A 20,562-nucleotide genomic window follows, 5' to 3' on the forward strand; every position below is an offset into this window, starting at 1 on the left:
TGTGTGTGTGTGTGTGTGTGTGTGTGTGTGTGTGTGTGTAGTCTACTGCATCTCTTAAGTGCCTGTTGATGTTGAGTAATTTTAGACTTGAGTTGCTTTAGTCATGCTGAGCCTGCTGTGTGCTTGATTCTTGACATTTCACCAACTTCTATCAGCCTGTTAAACATACTTTTATCCATCACTTGTTCCAAGTGGTTTATTTCCTTATGCTTATGCATGTCCTCTATTTATGAGCGCTGCTGCGCTGTTTCAGGTTTGCATGTTTTGCTCATAGCAAGTAGAAAGTGTATCTCTTGCCATGTACAACAGCAGCCTCTAAGATCAGCTATGTCCCCATCCTCGAGGCATTTTATTTTACAATGTAAGCACGGAATCCTAGTTACCCGTACATGCAGAACCAGTGAATTACAGGTGGTTCCATGTGTTCAAAAATGTACAGGTTTAAGTACATGTTCAGTTGCAGCACATTTTATGCCAATGTGGGGAACGGTGTTTGTGTCCATTGAAGGAGTATGACAGCACTGGAGCCTCTTGCTATGCTAAGCAGCACCCCCCTTCTCTCTTTCTCTCTCTCTCTCTGTCTCTCTCTATCTGACCTTGAGATTTACTCCAAAAATAATCAGATGTGATTCTGGGAGAAATGGTGCCCTATCAAAATAAGGGTGGCAAATGACTATGACACTTCGCCTGCTTCTGCCCTACAAATCCATTAAATCCCTCTGATGACGGGCTGATTAATTTGAAACCTTGGGGCATCATTTCCATCCTGATGGAACGCCAGATATATGTGAAGTTTGTGTGTTAGATCACTTTCCACCCGGCGCCATGATATCACGAGGTGAATCAAATTGTTGACTGGCCACTGTGTCTTTCAAGAGGAAAATAAATTGCCAGAGATATTGAATGCTCCCATTTCCGAGGCCATATCTGTCATTCTTCGGCCCTGTAAGCCAAAGGACAAAGTCAAAGTCAGAGGTTAACTGCCAGAAAATGTATTTCTCATTGAGATCACAAATAATAAATCAAATGCCCTTTATCGAGTGGGGGGTTGGAAATTATGTTTGTACTAAATGCAAATGTGTCTCATCTGGCCATTTGGCAGGGTTCTCAATATCTGACACCGTCCCTTCTACGCTTCTCAGAACCAAGTAGCTCAGACAGAGAGTTTGGCCACAGCAAAAAAGGAATGATTTACAGTGAGACATACATTTGCAAATTAATGATTTTAAATTATATTCACTCTCTTATATACACCTATTCATAAAATGCATCGCAGTCCAACCCCCCAAATAAGGGATACAAATCTTTGGCAATAAAGGCAATGATAATGAATCTCAAGAGGAAAGCTTAGTGCCAGCCTAGCTTGGCAGAACTGTGCTGAGTGCAGATGCAATTTCCCTTTTCTTTGAAAATAAATGGAGCAAGGTATTGCACAATATCCCTCATGCATACGTGATGCCTATTTTATGCAAGTCCAACACCGCGGCTGACAATGGTCATCTGTTCTCTTGTGGAAATAGTATAACTTCTGTTTGACTCCGGGTACAAAAACTGTGTACGCTTGCTTTACCAAACTGCGGGCGACCTTCTGTCTGGTCGAGCACAGAATGAAAAACCGAAATTATTATTATTCATAACACATGGATTTGCAGTGCTAACAGCTGTGGGTCAGCCCCAAACTTTCAGCCATAACCTTGTTAGCAGGCCTCTGCCTTGGGATGTTATTGACCACGGACTTGCCCTTGAAGTTTGGGGAAGCTTTGCGGCCGGCCCTTTTGGAAAGTCTCCCGCAGTCTCATGATCCCAATTTGGCAGCCATAGAGTCCACGTGCCAAACATCTGCGAGAATGGCGAGGGTCCATGCCCGTAATAGCTCGGCACATCTTTGCGCTGCGATGCTCTCCTGCCCTTTGAAGTCCTGACGGGAGGGGAACTGTGCGATGGTAATCAGAGTGCCTCGGAATATCAAAATATCAAAGCAGCCGGCACCGCTGCAGTGGGTTCCACTGCCGCTGACGATGTAGGTTAGACCACCTCTGTGTTTATATTAACTTTAGCTGACATGGCTGTACGCTATTGAGTTCCCATCAATTTGGAGTCAGGGCTGTGGAATGAGAGTCTTTTTTTTTGGTCTCAAATGTGGTCCTGGGTGTGCTTAGTTCAGTAAAGTATAGTGGATCCCAGATGGCAAGCATATATTGGTCCACCGGTAGATTTTGGTGGGCACCCCACTGGTGGAGTGCCACCTCTGGTCCACTCTCAGACCAACATCATCTTTAGTGTAACTGGGCGTGGATATTAAGAAAATACATAAAATGTTGGCAATTCCTGGAATTTCTAAATCATATCCTTATATCTGCTTCTAGACAGCAGTTGTTTATGGTGTTTATTAAAGACTTATGTTACGCGCTGGTAACATCTATAAAACATGTTAAGGCTTGGTGAAAATGAACGAAGAAGCATAAATTAATGAAGACATTTTTTTTAAAGCAAGTGGCAAAATAGTGGGCTGTTTGTCTGTAACTCACCAGCCGACCACTGGAAAACCGATGAGCAAAAGACCAGCGGACCGCCAGCTCTGCCCCCAGTGAGCCAGCAGTGGCCACCGGTCTTTAGCTATCAGGGATGTATGGTGAATTTTTAAGGGAAACGGCTTTACTATAGACTTGTGGACATTGCACCACCTAATACAAAACAATAGAGCTGCATATCTCATTGGCTGGGCTTTTTTGAGATTCAAACATCAATGACATCCCAATTTTCCCACAACAGTGCTTTCCATATCTACACTTAAAATGGCCCGAGCGACAGATCAAAGTCATGGCGGGTAATGCACTGTTTGTATGAACTAGCATAGTGTCATAATGTTGTGATCAGTCTGCTTTTGCTTTGTCTGAACCATGTTGCATTACTTCCATTTAATTTCACTTTCACATCAGCCCAGCAGTACAATGATAAAAAAAACCTCTGTGCAGTCCTCACAACACACAATTGTTCTGGTGCCGCCACCGCCAGATTCGGCATAATGGAGACTGTCCATAGAGAGGCCTAGCGAGCAGCAGCAGACAGAGAGATTGAAAGCTCAGAAAATGGAGGCTCACGTTAATGAAACAAATTTTAATTAAAATGACAAAGGAACTATTGAAAACATTGGCCGGATGACAAATTCGACTAGCTGCTAGACAGTTACCTCAGACAGAAGCCTGTTGTCTTCATCTCCCCGCCTTTGGCACGAGTCTCTGGCTTCATCCAGCTCTCTCCAGCAGTAGGAACTGCAAGCAGGGGCGGCGTACTGAGGTGGAGAGGTAGCAGATGGTTAATAAAAAGGGAATATATTTTGAACATCCACTGGGATTGTGACAGCAACTCGCCATCAACACAACTGCAGTGGTGTAGCCCGCTCAACCATGCCATGGCCCTGACCATCCAGCTGAAGAATCTGTCAGAGATGGTGGCTCGTTTGCCAGAGGCATGAGAAGGCAAAGACACGGCCAGTCAACGGAAAAGCAAACTCTGAAAAGCCCATTTTTATCCCAAGAGGTCATTCAGTGTCATGTACATAATCAACATTAAATACAGAAGTGAAAACGTGAAAAAGGCTATATGTACTAGTAACTAGGAAATATTTACAAATAGGTATTAAGATAGCAAGAACTGTAAAAGTAGACTGCTGTTAAGAGAAACAGAAATGGTCATTGTGAATATAATTGCTTAATTGTAGTAGGCATATGGAAAACGGGGTGATTTTCAGCCTCGATCTGAAGGTAGCTTGTAAGAGATCTCAGATCAGAACAGGTAAATGCTGCTTTGCCATGTTTGGTTTCGACTGTGGTTATTATTCACCAACTTACCCCTCATGGTCTCTTAGAGACTTAACCTCAGGATGCCAACACTTGGAGTAAACTGATTTTTTATTCAGGAAACCCTTTCACAGTATTTTATAACCTAGCAGAATATCAAAATCAATAGTTTAACTGCAAGCCATTGCAAACATCAAAAATGGGGGTAATGTGTTCAGTTCTCTTCATCCTTATGAGTGTTCTCGCATTGTTTTTTTTTTAATGAACTGCAGCTGATAAATGGTCTGTTTCAGAAGGCTTGAGAAGTGAATAGTGAAGAAATAGTGAAGCCTGCTGGAGATAAAGGCATGGATGAGTTTCACTAAGTCTCGTTTGCACGGGAGGCCTTTTATGTTATCAAAATGATAAAAGGCTAATTTGGTCATAGTGTGTGTATGGCGATTTGAAGCAGAGGTCTGAATCCATTCCTTACCAGGCTTTTGAGGTTTAGAGCCTTGGATGTAAGCTTTTGCACCTACTCTAAATGTTTCCCCACGTGCGCACCAGTCCACTGTCAAAAAATAGTCAGAGCAGCGCTGTGTATGCAGTTTAGATAAGATCTCCAAGAGATCAGCCGTGAATTTCAAAGATGAAGCCTCTCTGTAAGGAGAATCAATTCAGTGAAATAAATGTGCATGGCGACGCCATATTAAAATGATATCTAGTCGTACAAAATCTGAATTTTAGGGGGGGGACTTTTTCATGTGAGTTCTAATCTGAATGTCATTTTGCACCTTCTATCTCTGCACCAAGACATTGCACTATATCCATTCCACAAGCAATTCAAACAGTAGACGTTTTATGGGCAAGACAGGACTTATCACCACTACATAAAAAAGACTGCTTTGTGGTTTGCGAGCCCCCATGGTAATATAAATTCATTGATTCCAATTGTCTTCAAATCTAATCACATTTCCAAATGGCTCCATTATCTGTCCACGGTGGGCAGTCTCAGATGTTCGCTGGCCCGGGAGCGTAACTGTGTTTGCTTGGGGGTGGAGAAGAGTGACTGCAGCTCTCAGCTCCATTAGAAGCAGCTGTGCATTGGCAGGTGAAAGGGGTGTGGGGAGATTGGGATGGGGGAAGGGGGGAGGGGGGGCTTCCCAACAAAGCCCCTTGAGATTGTCAGTGTATGGCTTTTAAGGGAAGGGACAGAGAAAGAGTGCACACACTGTCTCGGCTATTTTCCACACGTACACACACACACACATTCACACACACACACACACACACATAAACACACACACACACACACACACACACACACACACACACACACACACACACACACACACACACACACATAAACACAAACACCCACATATAGATGGAAAAAGCGGGCTGGGGGAGGGGTATTGGGAACAGTAATGTAGTTTACTCACGTTCAACACATAGCCATTATAAATTGGAAACAAGATTGCCAGTAAGGCATCCTCATATTTTTTCAGTCTTCCTCCTTACTGTACTGTGTGACAAGATCTTGGCATGGCCCTGATTGTATCACATACTGCATGTTTTTCTTTTACGACGGGATCAAGTTCTGCTTAACAATTCATGCACAGTCTACGAGATTGATCGCACGTGTTTGCATTTCATTGTGATTCATGTAGGGAAGTACAATTTATGTGTGCCAATTGATGGCATCTCTGGACACCATGTAGTAGCTGTGTGGTAGCTATCGCAGAGCTAGCAGAATTCCCCAGACGAGATTGAACGCTATAACCCTGCAGGATCGGTCGTCTTACTGTGATTAGTGCCTAATTCTACCCGTTTGACTTTTACCTGATCTTATCAGTTGTAATTACACTCGCTAGGAGTGTTCAGAGAATATGGCTTGTGTGTGCCACTCATTAGAAGCTCAGTGACATGTATGGAGGCGTCATTTTTTTTTATCTACTGGAGAATAAGTATGTCCGTTTCAGGCAAATCTACAGTTATTACTATCTCAGATTAATGTACTGAGATAAAGCCACTCCAATAATCCACTCTCGCTTGTTCGCCGGCACTGACAAGCCCCTGACATGACCCGTTTTTCTGTGCGCTGTGTGCACGGGGGGGATAAGCTACTTAAAAAGATACTGCCAGTCACTTGTTTAATGAAGTTAGGAATTGATATACAATAAATGTAATGCGTTTGATGGCGTGCCAAAGAGCCGCCCCAGACGCCGAGTTGAGTGGCTGCCCACGAGAGGGAAGTTAATGGAGTGGAACGTCACGCGCCTCTTGTTCCCGCATAAACTGTTTAGACGGCCCCGTTTAAAAGTCTCCTTCGTTTTGCGCCGAAGCGCCGTCTTTGAAACTGCCGGTGCCGAGGTCGTGAGCTGTGTCTCACTTCCTGGGTGTGATGGAAGGGCCCGCCCCCTACTCCCCCCCACCACCACCACCTCACCCCCTGCTCCGTCTCCCGTTGCTCCATGGGAGATTGTATGAGCGTTGACTCATGACCAATCTGATCGGTTCCATGAGGCCCCTCTTGGCCCCTCATGTCACGCTTGGGCTCAGGATTATTATTCAATTAAGTCTCAAAACTGCTATCTGTTTGCACACCTTGTCAAGTGAAATACCACCACTCCTCTCAGTTGCAGGGGAATAATGCTGTTGTTGCGGGCTCCGGGTCAGCATGGCACGTTTGAACAAATGGCTGCATATATAAATGTTATCCCGGCAAGCTTGAGTGAAAAGTATTTTGTTTGTCGATGCCCTTTAGTTAAAGCCAGTTGGCTTTTTCCTACGGTGTGCCTCTGTCTATGAGTATGTTGTTATCAACTGCAGTCTCCCAGGGGGTGAGGGGTACCCATTAAACACAGGCACCAATTGACTGATTCCCACACTTGCTTACACTTGCTGACAGCTCCGACCCTTTAGTCAGTCTCAAGTAGGGTGTGTGTGTCCACCTTATGTTTGTTTTAACCCACCTCTCTGAAACATGAAATGCTAATAGCTAGTCACATCCTACTTACACTCCTCTGGCTTGCATTAAGGAAACGAGGCTCTACAATCTGTTGAAGGGCTATCATAAAAACACTTTCTGGAGCTATAGTGTACAGCGATGCAGAAAACGGCCATTTCTGCATGGAGCAAGCCTGTTAAGGGGGTCTCAAACAGAGAGACAATGGGAGAGAAACAAGACCATTTTAAAAATAACACTGCCAAAAGACTTAATGGCCAGACATTAAGCCCAATTAAGTTGTGTGCTACTAGAAGAAAGATTTATGCAAATGAGACGTAGTCAGGCATTTCTCCAAGAGGAACGGCTGAGAGCTCGCATGGCATTTTAATGGGGCTAGCATGTTAGTTATGCAGCTGCTCAATGGACATGGGTCTCTAAGGTTAGCAAAATATTTTAGCATAATCAAAATGCTTTTTATCTAGCTAAAGATTTACACCATGTAATTGCTTGGCGTGATTGTTGAACCCATGTGTAGTTTTGTGTGGGGGCCTGTCGAGAGAGAGAGAGAGAGAGAGAGAGAGCGAGAGCGAGAGAGAGAGAGAGAGAGAGAGAGAGACAGCTCCAGCTCCAGCTCCAGCTCGATTCCTCCTCAACTGAGTTTTTGCAGCCACTGAGGCCTGTCCTCTGGAAGTGACAAAGTCAGACTCTTTACCTTTGCTGACTTTGGGGGTGACATGTAACAACAAGGGGTGGAAAAAATGGTCCATCAGTCAGGAGAGCTCTTGGAGAGAGGGGCTCTAAACCAGAGAAATGAGGCAGCGGAGGCTCTGCCAACAGCTATTACCAGCCACCGATGATGGGAAAACTTGTGGCGCTCTCCGGAGACATAATTTGTGAACACGCGGCTGTCATCTCTTACCCCAAGAAAAGCCAAGGTTTCAGAGCAGAACTGAGTGACCCTTGAGTCTTGAGTGTGTGCTACAATACTCGCTTGCCACTTATTTATTTATTTATATCATACAGTTTAGCCGAAGGAAATCTGCCTGAAGGTCGCTCACACTAGCCCTGTAGTATTAGATTAAATTGCAGCATTCAGGGATTAAGTGTGTCAGTAGAAGTTGGACTAAATCAATGATAGGTGCAGTTTAACTGCTGGGCCGCACTCTGCCTGGACTTGAAGAGATTAACGCTGCTAATGTTAATGGGCCTTGTCAGTCACAGGCGTTGGTATGAGCACAGTTCTTTTGGACAGCTTTGTTCTCTATGTTTGTCTTTCTTAACGGCGAGGCATTTTACAAGGCTGGGTAAACCATCCGTTTTACTTCCATTTGCAATTTAAAATGATTCTGTCTGAAGATAGCCATTCATTTATTTGTATGTTTCTGATCATTACTGTCGGCATCATTGATATGTGTAAAATTAGCAAAAGGTACACCTGTTAGCTTTGGCACATCACTACCATAGATTTGGATGAGATTGGGATTGGAACAAGAGCTATGTAGAAGGAGCCGGGCACACCACCACAGTAAAGCACCTATGAAGGGCACACTGTCAGTGATTAATGGTGAAAGACATAGTGGGGAACATTGAGCTAGAAGTATCCAGTTTACCGCCCCTGCATGCAACTTGCCTTGTGAACAACCCTGAAATAACAATTAGGAACACGTTTCCTTGGGAAGTCTGGATAGGATGAGGAGTTGTAGTCATTATGTGGTCTCTTTTAGATTGGTCTGTGGTTTCTAGGATGTCTTTTTGTACTAGTAACCATGAATTTCAAGAGTCTGTGTAGTGCATTTTCTTAGATTTCTTTTTCTTAAGTTTTCTTAAGAGTAGTCAGACTGGTTGTATTGTCAGACGGTGTATTGTTCCAGCCACAGTTGGCAGTTCCGCGGGGGCTGTAGAGCCTTGGCGCCACCTAAGACTTCAGATTTCAGTATACAAATATTCAGGTGGACCCTGATCAAGAACCCCCACTACTTCAGTACAGAAGGGATGCTGTGCAAACCCATCCTCTGAACTCAGCGTGAATAAGCAGCTCCAGTTTATATCAAAAGTTTGCAAGGGTGATTCACTTTGTCTTAAATGTGCACGCAGCCACAGTTAATTGCTGATCTTCCGGGAAAGTGTGTTTCAGACAAAAGTGGTATTATTTGTTCAATACAGATAAAATGGTATAGAGGTGGGTTAAGCCTTTCCCTCTGAAGCGCTCTGGCAAGCATTTTAGATCAACGTAGATTTATGAAAGCTACCATAACATTTTGTGTCATTGGAAATGCAATCAATACGAAGCACACCCTGACTAATAGGATAAGGCTAAAATCTGTCTGGGAGAGTGACTGTGAAGCAACATTGGAAGATAACCTTTGGGACTGGTCTAGAGCACAGCAGTAATGTAGTGCAAACTGCCCTCACTGATCTTTGGAACCATCTACTTTGTTCTAAACTAAGATGATTTTGGAGCGGGGTGGGGGGAGGGATCTTTTTGGATCTCTTCAGATGTTCTCTAAATTTCCTGATCCCTTTTATAGCTTTATTTCTTTATTTACTTCCTGAAAACACTGAATTAATCCATTTACAATGAGTCATTGTGTAGCGGTTTTCACTGTTTTGGCAAGACTTTTATATTATGAATTAAGCAATGTCTGATGATTCATACTCTTAAGTAAGTAAGAATGCCCAAGAAACTGGATTATATCAAAGATACACAACCATTTTAACTGGCATTGTACTCACAGTATTACCCAGGATGGAGGAGTATTTAGTCAAATCAGATCAGATTGTCAGAATTGTCCCTGTGGGAATAAAAGCATGGCTCCAATGTTTTCCAACCAATCTCATTTGTGGAACAGAGGTTTTAGTTTCATAAATTGTCAGTTAGCATCGCTGCCAACCTTTTGTCATTGAATGTTGGATTTACCTTTATATTTATTGTCAGGGTTTTTAGGTACCCTATGTAACACTTTCTCCAGCTTGGAAATATTTGATGTCAAGTGAAATGCAGATAAATTATCTGAAGCAATTTTCAACGTTATTTTAGAGAGACAAGGATTGCTTGAAATCGAATGCCATCACTCTGGCGAAAAACGACGTACTTGTGCTTTTGCCCTCCATCCTGTTTGATTGACTGGGGTCTGGGAGTGATTTGATTAGTGGGGTTGCGTGTGTGTGTGTGTGTGTGGTGGGTGGGTGTGCATTGGTGCATTTGCATCTGCTTCAGCTTCACCATCTCTCAGTTTTGTATGCGAGCGCGGACCCACTCTTGAGCCGCAAAGAGAAACCAGAGTTCCGCGCAGCCCGAGACGGGATTACAGCTTTGACAGCCATGCCCATGACTTTAGTTGGTGTGCCATTTAAAGTAGACACGAGACGTTGCTTACTAAACGAGTCGATGTGTTGTTTCATTTTTGTCCCTGATTTAGACATCACAGGCCCCCACGCCAGCCTTTGGACTGTTGCTGACGCTTAGGCACAGCTGCTATTATGAGAGCAGAGCTGGGTTGAGAGCATGGTGTGTTTTTGAGGCTTCCACTATCCATTTAGCCCGGCTGTTATTACTCTTGTCATCCATCCATCCGCGAAGCTGATCTATTTTCTCGTGACATTTATTTGTCAGTGGTGCTGTTTTTTCGATTCTTGAGTGTTTCATTACAGTGTCTCCAGGCTTGAGAGATATACGACCAGAAAAGCAGTCTTTTGTCACCCTAAAAATGAAGCAACGGCAGTAAACAAAGAAGAGGAACGTTGTGTGCGTTGCAGAGACATTAGGCTCCATTTTGAATTGCGTCTTGTCTCGTTTTTGTATTCTCGTCTCAATAACAACCAACGGGAGCAATTATTTCATATGATGATTATTGTGTGAAAGGACGAGTTGATTTTAAATGTTGTATGCCTCCCATTAGTCTCTTTTGAAGAAGACACAGAGTACATCACAGTGGTACTGACGCTGAACTTTCAAACTACACTAAAAAAAAACATTTGAATGACTAAATAAATAACTGAGAATGAGAAAGCAGAGAAAGGTAGACTTTGTACTTGTCCAGAGTACAGAATCAATATTGATATAGAACACTGTGTAGCTTAAGAATTAGACATTTTAGATACATACATTAGTTACATACTTGTTTAGAGTTGAAGTCCTTCTGGAGCATATACATTTTTTAGGATTAATTTTGGAACAGTTGTGCCCTTACATTTGTTTTGTGATTATGACTTTTTATTATAATATAAACACATAGAAAAATCAAATCTGCAGATGAGGACATAAAAAAGAATTAAAACACAGCACAACACAGCATGCAAAAACATAAACATTAGTTGTTAAGTCATGCAGGTTAGATATTCATCTACAGCTCTTGAAGGACATTGGATATATCCAGGACTATGCCTTTTTATTTTGCCATTATTATTATTATTATTATTATTATTATTGATTTGAATTTGAGACCACTTCCTGATGAACACTTTAATGATGAACTTGATCATGTTTATTTCTGGCACAGGTATATACAAGATATGGGAAGTGCTACACTTTTAATGGCAACAAGTCAACATCCCGCAAGAGCAAGCAGGGAGGCATGGGTAATGGTCTGGAGATCATGCTGGATATCCAACAGGATGAGTACCTGCCAATTTGGAAAGAAACAAGTAAGTTATCTCTCCTCTGCCCCCAATGCTCCAGTAGCCAATGTCAGGAAAAAGCAAACCTAATGATATTCGTGTCTTAATGTTTACTTGTCTGGGGAGAGACTTGTGAGGTTCAGTTCTCACTGTTTTCCATATAGATGGAGGTATGTGGGGATTTGGTCCCCCACCTCCTCCTCCTGTTCCTCCTCCTCCTGCTGCTGCTTCTCTCCTCTCTCAGGGTTTATCTCTCTTCTTTCAACCACAGACGAGACGTCGTTAGAGGCGGGGATCCGCGTGCAGATCCACAGCCAGGACGAGCCTCCCTACATCCACCAGCTGGGCTTTGGCGTCTCCCCGGGATTCCAGACCTTTGTTTCATGTCAGGAACAAAGGGTAGGCCTTTTGTGAAGCCCTCGCCCTGGCTCACCCAATAGATCACACGGCACGGGCTGGGCTCCACATCTCATCAGCCTTTCTCTCTCTCTCTCTTTTCCCAACACTCTTTCTCTCACTTCCCAACTCTCTACCTCTCTCTCTCTCTCTCTCGTCTCTGTCTCGGCTCAGCTGACCTACCTGCCTCAGCCGTGGGGGAACTGCCGCTCCACCATGGACCAGATGATCCCGGGCTACGACACGTACAGCATCAGCGCCTGCCTCCTGCGCTGCGAGAGCATGGCCGTCATCAAGGAGTGCAACTGCCGGATGGTCCACATGCCAGGTAGACAGCTAATCCCCCCTGATTGCTGGCATCTTTCATTACGGGGGCCAGGGGGGGTTCCCTCACGACAGCGCTAAACGACAACATGATGACTTGTCTGTTTTTCTGCCATGCTAGAAATAGGGTGTGTGAAAATGGAAACGGTGGATTCAGAAAATGCACGCTGCCAGCTACTGGCTTCATCCTCACTGGCAAGGGAGAGAGTGGGGACTCTCTCTATTTTCATTTTTTTTGTGTTCCTACACCGGCAGTAGCGACCCATATAATTAACTGAGGAGCACCTGACTCCTTATCATTCAGGAGATCCAGACAGGGCCCATTCTCGCCCGGGCCCTAATGAAACCCCTGTGCCTCTGTTCCAGGAATTTAATGTCCTCAAATAAATCTTTCCTAATGCAAATTGAAAAGGAGTCTGTTCCCAAAACATTAACTCAAAGAACATTTTGTCTTCTGTGCGTTACATATTTCCCCTGATTAATTGTGCCACTGATGAATTCCTATCATTAGTGAGTCCTGTGCCATGTTTGTCTGAGAGTGAGGTGAATCATGGATTGGTTTTTAAAGACTTTCTAAATATGCCTTTGGGGTGGGACTGAAGCACTCGATTCTATTTTTTTTTCTCTTTTGCACAATCAGGGCCGAATATCGGACATGGCAAAGACATTGTAAAATGGAACTCATCCCCGCCAGTCAGATAGCATGCTCCATCATTTAAAGAGCAGTGATAGGCCAGCACTCCCATTCTAATGAGCTTCTGTGTTTTTCCACTGGTGTTTGTTTCTCTTTCTACAAGGCATCGCTCTTCCCCTTTCGTTATTTGATTGATCAGACTCATTTTGTGTTTTGTATACCAGGAACTGCCGATATCTGCACTCCCAACAGCGTCAAGTGTGTTGACAAAGCACTCGGTAAGATATGCTCCTCGTTCAAAATAAAAGGGGCCTTAAGGGATATGACAATGAAATCGGTAGTTCAGAATAATTAAATACACGATAAAGGAAGCATTGTGTTTCACAGCATGCCACCACCACCCCCCCCCCCCCCTCAAATACCTTAGAGAGTGACACTCTCCCTCCCTCTCTCTCTCTCTCTGTGTGTGTGTGTAAGAGAGAGAGAGAGAGAGAGCGAGGATCAGTTACAGCAGACGGAGGCTGCTGAGAGTGACAATAATATGTCTCAGTGCTTACTTGGCCTGGGCCCCAGGAGCATTCCCAGCGCGCTGGCATCCTCTCCATGGGCGCCACTCCATTTAAATGCAGCTGCCGCCGTGAGCCGTCTGTGAGGTGTAGGGCGTTACGGCTCCCCCAAGAGCTACCGTGTCCCTGCGGCTTTACGACGGGTCGTAAACGGGGCGCTTTATTACGTGATCAGAGATGTATCAGGGCTGCGATGATCGTCTCATCTAATAACCCCGAAATTTAATTATCTCACTCGTCAAAAGGAATTCCAAGCCTATTTAATGGCTGGTTGAACTAAGTCCTGGGTATGGCTCACATGAAGGTCCCCAAATTTATATTGGCTGCATTCTCTCTTCAAATAATAAGAATGAATTTGATCCTTTTGAGAGGTCATATGTTTGAGGATTATTTATATATTTATATTGTATGGCTGGTTTTTATGCCATTCTTCCCAGAATTGGATCTGCATGGGCCATGCATACAGATAACCTAATTAACTCTGGCCATTTGAATTAGTGTTAGGAGATAACATACGCTCCTTTGCATTTACTCCTAATTGTTTTTTTTCTCTCTCATCGGGCAAAGAGCTTAGTGTGACATACCTGAATTTACCTTATGTGCAGTGTACTTCCTAAACTTCAACAGCATCACCAACAGGATTTATAGGCTTTTGTGCCCCCGCAGAATACAGCACTGGTTTATGTGCTTCTCTACCATATTGCCAACATAAGACTATATCTGTCTGTGAAAACCTTTACTGAGATCTGTAAAAATATATCTGTCTATATAAACAATAGTTTGATCTGTACAAAAAAGTTGAAAACACTGGTACCACTTGTCTTGGATAATCAGGCATGGGTACATGTGTGTAGTTTAGAAACACCCATTCAGTGTGCTGTGTCGAGAACAAGCCCTCAGTCATAGCATGGTGGTCATATAATGCACACAACGGTTGTCCCTGTGTCACTCCCTCACATACCCCCATCTCCTCCTGCCCCAGCCCTCCTGCAAAAGAGCTCAGGGGACATCTGCCCCTGCGAGACCCCCTGCAACCTGACGCGCTACGGCAAGGAGCTGTCCATGGTCAAGATCCCCAGCAGGGGCTCCGCTCGCTACCTGTCCAGGAAATTCGACAAGACGGAGGAGTACATCAGGTAGCCATCATGTCTCCGCAGTCAGGCAGGGCACAGGGCCAGGTGTCAGTCACCGGCAGACAGCTTTACAGCTGCAGGTGACATTGAGAGCCCATCCCTCTGGCTCCATGCTGGGACAGCTCGCAGTGGTTGATAGAGGAGTTTGTCCTGTCAATTTCAAATAACTGAACTGTGATGGCAATAAGTAACTTACTTACGTACATATATATACGGCTCCCCCATATATATATATGCAGTTTCTGGTGTTTCATAATTGGTACATCCTAACAAATGGATGCTATTGTTTTGATTTATTTTTTAGAGACAACTTTCTTGTGCTGGATATATTCTTTGAAGCTCTGAACTATGAAACAATAGAGCAGAAGAAGGCATATGATGTTGCTGGTCTTTTAGGTGGGTCATTCATTTCCTACCATACACTTTTTCTCCCTGTAGTTACAGTTCCCTGTGTATTGCAACAGATGCTAATGCCTACTAAAACGTTCTCATTTGCTATGAATATATTTGAGGCTACACAGATGTGTACAGTGACAGTGTAATGAATGCCGTCAGACTCGTGTTATATTCCGTCTTAATATTCAGGTGACATTGGTGGGCAGATGGGCCTGTTCATTGGCGCCAGTATCCTCACAGTCTTAGAGATACTGGACTACATTTATGAGGTAACCGCATACCGTTGTCCCCTTTACATGCATATGTGTTAAATTCACTTCAATATACTGCTGAAGCCTGCTTACACAGCATCTTTCGTTTCATTTCCCCCCTCCCACACACACACACACACACACATCCTTTCTGCATTGTTAATGCAGAGCTCGCCCTGTAAATGTCTTTAATAAAAAGGATGTTCACTGGCGTTGCCCGGCCTCTGTGTGCAGATAGAGTTGGCAGAGCGGTGCCTGTGCTGATGATGATGATGATGACGTCCTGTCCTTTCCTGTCCTGTCCTGACCTGTCCTGATCTGTCTTGTTTGTCCACCAGGTGACGAAGCACAGACTGCAGAGGCTGGTGAAGCCCCCAAAGGAGGAGAAGAAGACAGCGACGACGCAGAAGCCGAGCACAGTGGCCACAGTGGGGCTGGAGGAGACTAAACCTAAGGTGAGCTATTGGCTTGTGGAGCGCTGAGCTATAACGCTGCTCTTTTCTATACGATTTACAATAGGTTTATATCATAGCATTCACTGGAATGTCTGCGTAGCGGTACAAAACTACAGGTTTTTGGGGTGCTGCAGATTTGTGAGGCCTTTATGGATACTGATAATTAATTTAGACTTAAATGACTTAAGAATCTATTAATCAAGTGCCTTATAGGCTTGTTGTTGTTGAATAAATATACTGATATACAACTCCAGAGTCCTGAGATAACTTGAGTGAATTTTCACCTAACAGATACTTATGGAAGGTTCCTGCTGCAGGAAGTCTGCTTTAGGTTCAACAACAACAACAGATACTCTTAGTCTAGTTGCAACTCTCTCACAGCATAAATGTGTAAGGAGGCACATGTCTTCTTTTAGGACCTTGAGGCATTTCCAAAGTTAAGGGCTCTTCTGCTATCGGTAGATCACAATCCAGTGTTTCAGACTGTGGCTCTCTCAGAGGATGAGCAAGGCTATCATTTAATCTAATCCAAGTTTTTGTTCTGATCAAAGGCCCTGGGCTGGCATAATTACCTGTTATACACTGAAGATAGAACGACATTAAGAGTCTGCTGCAGGCTCACCTTCAAGACAAAAGTGACAAAAGAGCATCAAACATGGGACATAAGTGTGTTTGTGTGTGTGTGTGTGTGTGTGTGTGTGTGTGTCTGTGTGTCTGTGTGTGTGTCTGTGTGTTCTGGTGTGCGTGCATGTTGTATGCCTACATTTATTTAGCTACACTACGCTAAGCTTAATTAACCAAAGCACCGTCTCCTTTAATTTAGTGCATTGTTTTAGGTACCCAGTGTAAGTCTGAAAAGTGTAAACAAACATTTCAGCTTTTCACACATTCAGTTTTTATCATCAGAGCCAATTGTGTGTTTCCTGGAGGCCCCCTGAGCATGATGAAATAATTTTCCTACTTTGGAAATTATTTGAAAGTGAACACTCGAGTAGTAGGGAAACAAGGCAAAAACTCATCACACACACCGACACACACACAGACTCACAGACAATATTGTTTTCCACTGGAGCCCTTCATTCGGTTGTGGACCAACATAACTAGATACTACATTGGTAACTTTGAATGTCATACAGTGGAGGCGAGAATATATATTGAATTAATTCATTATTATCTGATTATTTTATTTTGATATGCCTGATTTACATTTAATAAAGAAAAAAATATCATTGGAAAGAAAAACGTTTAGTAGGCGGTCAGGCTGCCTGGAGTGTTTAATAGCCTACCTTTTGTTGCTCGGACAGGTCTCTTTTTTGTCCATTTTGAGCAGCTAGTTATTATGCTAATCATATTGAGTCATATTTATATTATACTCTAATGTGGGACTTTGTCAATGTGATTTGGCTTCTGTGGCTTTTAGGAGAGCACTGAAATGAGCAGACGGCATCCGGAGGGGGCATACGCCAACACAATGCTCCCCAACCACCACCATCATCACACACACCACGGAGTGTTCGAGGACTTTGCCTGTTAGGAGAGCACCCTGCAGTTTCAACCCTGATGACAACAAAAGATGGTCTGGTTCGGTGCTGGATTCGGGGCATAATAAAAAAAGAGACCCTCAAGTCTCCGTTCTACCTTTTTCTTGCTGTCGTCAGTGAAAGCTACAGCCAAAGTCGAACCTCAAGCCCTGTTTTGCAAAACAGGGCAGACGCAAACTGAACACCACAAAGTGGTCCTGCTGGAGACTCGTGTGTTTTTTTTTCGTTTTTTCCCCCCTCCCTTCTCGTCTGGAAGTCAATCTTTGGCTACTCGCCATTTTCTATACTGATTCTTTTGGTACATCGTCATCGTGTGGAGACGACACGACGACTGCATGTCATCTAGATCCAGTTTATACTCCGACCAGTTGCCTGTTTCAACTATCATGTCATGTCTGACTGCGAATGAGCAGTCCATACTCATGGAGTTGTCATGCCGTGCATTACCTCATAACCAAACATAGGCCATAGATTTGAATGATTTCTCATTTGTATAAAGAATGAAGGGGGCTACTGTGGAATTCAAACGTAATGCCTGCTGACCAGAATGTCCCGGTACAGTTTTAGTAGCAGGAGAGGCCGTGCTGTAGACACGACAGCAGTTCTGTCTCAAACTAGAGCTAGATGTTGGTCCAGCCTAGATACATATGTAAATGTTCTATTTACCTTATTTTGAATGGTTGACCATTCACAACATTTGAACTATAATAAATGTCTCAAGAAGTTTTGTAATGTTATTTATATAGAGTGATATGGCAAGAAATGTATTTCACCAACAGTGTGATCTACATCTTATAAACGTGTTGTGAGTTTCATATTTTTTTTCTGAATCACTTTCTTTGATCTGGGGAAATGTACTAGAGCAGTTGTGTCATTAATGATTTATGATTACTATCAGCATCTACACCCTGACTCCATGAAAGCTGTTTGAACAAGACAGTCATGGCAGCAATATATAGAGAGAGACAGCAGAGAGAAACGGTGGCCTCTGATTGGTAGTCACAGCATCACTGACCCTCACAGCTTGAAGCCAAAGACTAGCTTTCGATGTGAGGAGTTATGCCTATAGAGGCCATACATAGCCTGTATAGTTTGATTAATTATTAAACTATAAAAATCCACAATTCCCATCAGTGCCAAATTAGTAACAACCAGTCATGGCCAGTTCAAGATTGCAGGTGTATCATAACTCTAAAAGACCCATTTTCTCTCTCTCTGGTAGAGGCTCTTTTCCCCTCTACTGTCAGGAATAACCTGTGCATCTTCAAATGGCTCTTCAAAGAACCAAATTCCTTTATTTTTGCCAAGGCTGCATGTGTTTGTCACTGGGGAATGGGTTCTCTGCTAGGGAGAAGTGGAAAAACACTGAAGTGAAAATCAATTTTTTTTTCTCTCTCTTGAAGTGTGATAAGACATGCTATACCCTGAGTCTAATAACCAGCATATGACAAATTTAGCTGTAGGGCAGAAGAAATGCATTAACAGGAGAGGCATGCTATTGTGATATGGAGACAGATGTGCAAAGAGAGGATATATACCAGCATGGTTTTATTGTGTAGAAACAGGAATGACCTGAGCAGTTGAGATCACTGATAACTAACAAACACAGCCATTTTGATAATTATAAGAGGGCGAGAGAGAGAGAGAAAGAAAATCAGCACTTATCATTCCACCGTTGGGGATTGGCCTTGAGCAGAATAGAAATGAAGTGAAACTCTTACAGCTACTTGTATTCTCAGCTGCAGTCCATAATTCTTTACTGCTGCCAATTAAAAGCCCACTCATGGAAAGAACAGTACACTTGAATACACTTTGATGACAATCCACTGTGGTTCTCAGACCTCCGCTATTGGATTGGGGCCTTAAAGGATTACATCTTTTTGTGGCACTCCAATCGCCAATACAAAGCTACATATTTTGTGTGTGTGTGTGTATGTTCCTTTTGTGTTACAAATGTTGTTATGACGCTTTGTAGCCCTTCGAGCTCCATGTTCCATGTACCACGTCAGAGGCACATAAAACACATTATACCTCCATGGCAACCAATCAGAGGCAAGGCATGGTTTTTTAATATTCATAAAAAATGTATCGCAATGACATTTTCAAAGGTTCCCAATCACAGTCTTGATGGCATCCTGTACAGCCTCTGCATAATAACATTCTCTGCTGTCATAAATAACGTGCCGTGCACCAATAAAGATGGGGGAAGCGGCCATACCTGAGTCAATCGTGGGAGACATGAGCAAATCATCAGGACTTCAGCTGGTGCAGATGAGAGGCTGGTCTACTGGTGTGCTCCTGACTGCCCAGGGTGGCCAAAGAGTGCTTTTAATGGACACAAGTTAGTTTATATGGGCACTTTGTCTTCTGGTTTAGTAAGCAAGCAGAACTGGAGGGCCAGATACATTATTACCTGTGCTTGTGAACCAGGCATTTTGTCTGCTGGGTGTGTTTTTTTTTTTCATGAATCTGTAACGTTAAATATTATAAGCTGGTATTGTTTTTCTTTCTTTTTTTTGTCTTGGAAATGCAGACAGCATTGAGTATTTCTTAATTTTGACCCCTCAAAGGTAACACCTTTGGAGTACTTTTAAACAGTCTCAAGACGAAAACAAATCCTCCTGCGTTTTAAATTTGAATTCTCGCACACAGTTATTCTGAAGCCTCTTGGTATGCAGATCCTTGTGCAGATTGTAAATTCATGCAATTCCAGCTCCCCGTTATGTCCTTCAGTGTATTGCTTATTTATCTCAATTTCTGAACTGAATGTTTCATGTATAACAGCAAGAGGGGGTCATTAAGTGCGATACCAGTGCAGCATGCGGCGTTACCGGACTGTCAAGCTTTGAAAATGAAAAAGAATCTGAGTAATTACATCATACGGTTGTATGACACAAAAGCTAATGGACCTTTCATCAAATTAACAGGGAGTGCTGAATACAGTTTGTATAGAAGTCTGCTGTTGTGACCGTGCTTTCTGTTTAGAACACATTTTATAAATGTAACGATGGTATACAACAGTATAAGATATTAAACTTTAGATTGATAAATTGATCGCCTTTTATGTTCTATTATGTCCTCTCATGTTCCTGTTTACTTGTTGAGCTCAACCGATCCGCTTCAGGGCTTCAAGAGATGCTGGAGATGAAGAGATATTTCAAAGACGGCCCTGTTGACACCTCATCTGTGTGTAGGTAGTATGAGAATGGCGTGCATGGGTGAGAGATCTTCCCAGCTCAGGGGTGGTGGGCGGTTTGTCAGCTCTCACACACCGTCATCAATTCCAATGGAAGCCTTGAGATGAAGGTGAGAATCTAAGAAATGAAACTGGGCTGCAGCTCTGAAATGTCTGAAGGCTGCATCCTAATGTAAAAGGTCACGAGAGACAAAACCACGCCAGAGTGTGGTTTTAAACTGTAACCTGCGCATCGAGCATTGGGGACAAATGCACTTAGTGCATGAAGTAGAAATAAATGATGTCAGTGTAGAACTCATGGAATGTAAAACGGAACCATTTCTA

At 43.3% G+C, this 20,562-nt stretch overlaps 1 protein-coding gene across 1 annotated transcript in view; it reads left to right on the forward strand.

Moving 5' to 3' along the window:
* Window positions 1-20,096, forward strand: part of asic4a (acid-sensing (proton-gated) ion channel family member 4a) — a 58,748-nt gene extending 38,652 nt beyond the window's left edge. Inside the window, exons 2-10 of the mRNA XM_012830316.3 lie at window positions 11,229-11,373; window positions 11,618-11,745; window positions 11,917-12,070; window positions 12,925-12,978; window positions 14,249-14,402; window positions 14,704-14,795; window positions 14,985-15,064; window positions 15,385-15,501; window positions 16,922-20,096. Of these exons, the coding sequence (XP_012685770.1) occupies window positions 11,229-11,373; window positions 11,618-11,745; window positions 11,917-12,070; window positions 12,925-12,978; window positions 14,249-14,402; window positions 14,704-14,795; window positions 14,985-15,064; window positions 15,385-15,501; window positions 16,922-17,035 (1,038 nt within the window). The 3' untranslated portion in view covers window positions 17,036-20,096. The remainder of the gene's footprint in view (window positions 1-11,228; window positions 11,374-11,617; window positions 11,746-11,916; window positions 12,071-12,924; window positions 12,979-14,248; window positions 14,403-14,703; window positions 14,796-14,984; window positions 15,065-15,384; window positions 15,502-16,921) is intronic.
* Window positions 20,097-20,562: the final 466 nt, after the last annotated feature.

Source organism: Clupea harengus, chromosome 2 (assembly GCF_900700415.2).
Source record: "Clupea harengus chromosome 2, Ch_v2.0.2, whole genome shotgun sequence".
Lineage (NCBI taxonomy): Eukaryota > Metazoa > Chordata > Actinopteri > Clupeiformes > Clupeidae > Clupea > Clupea harengus.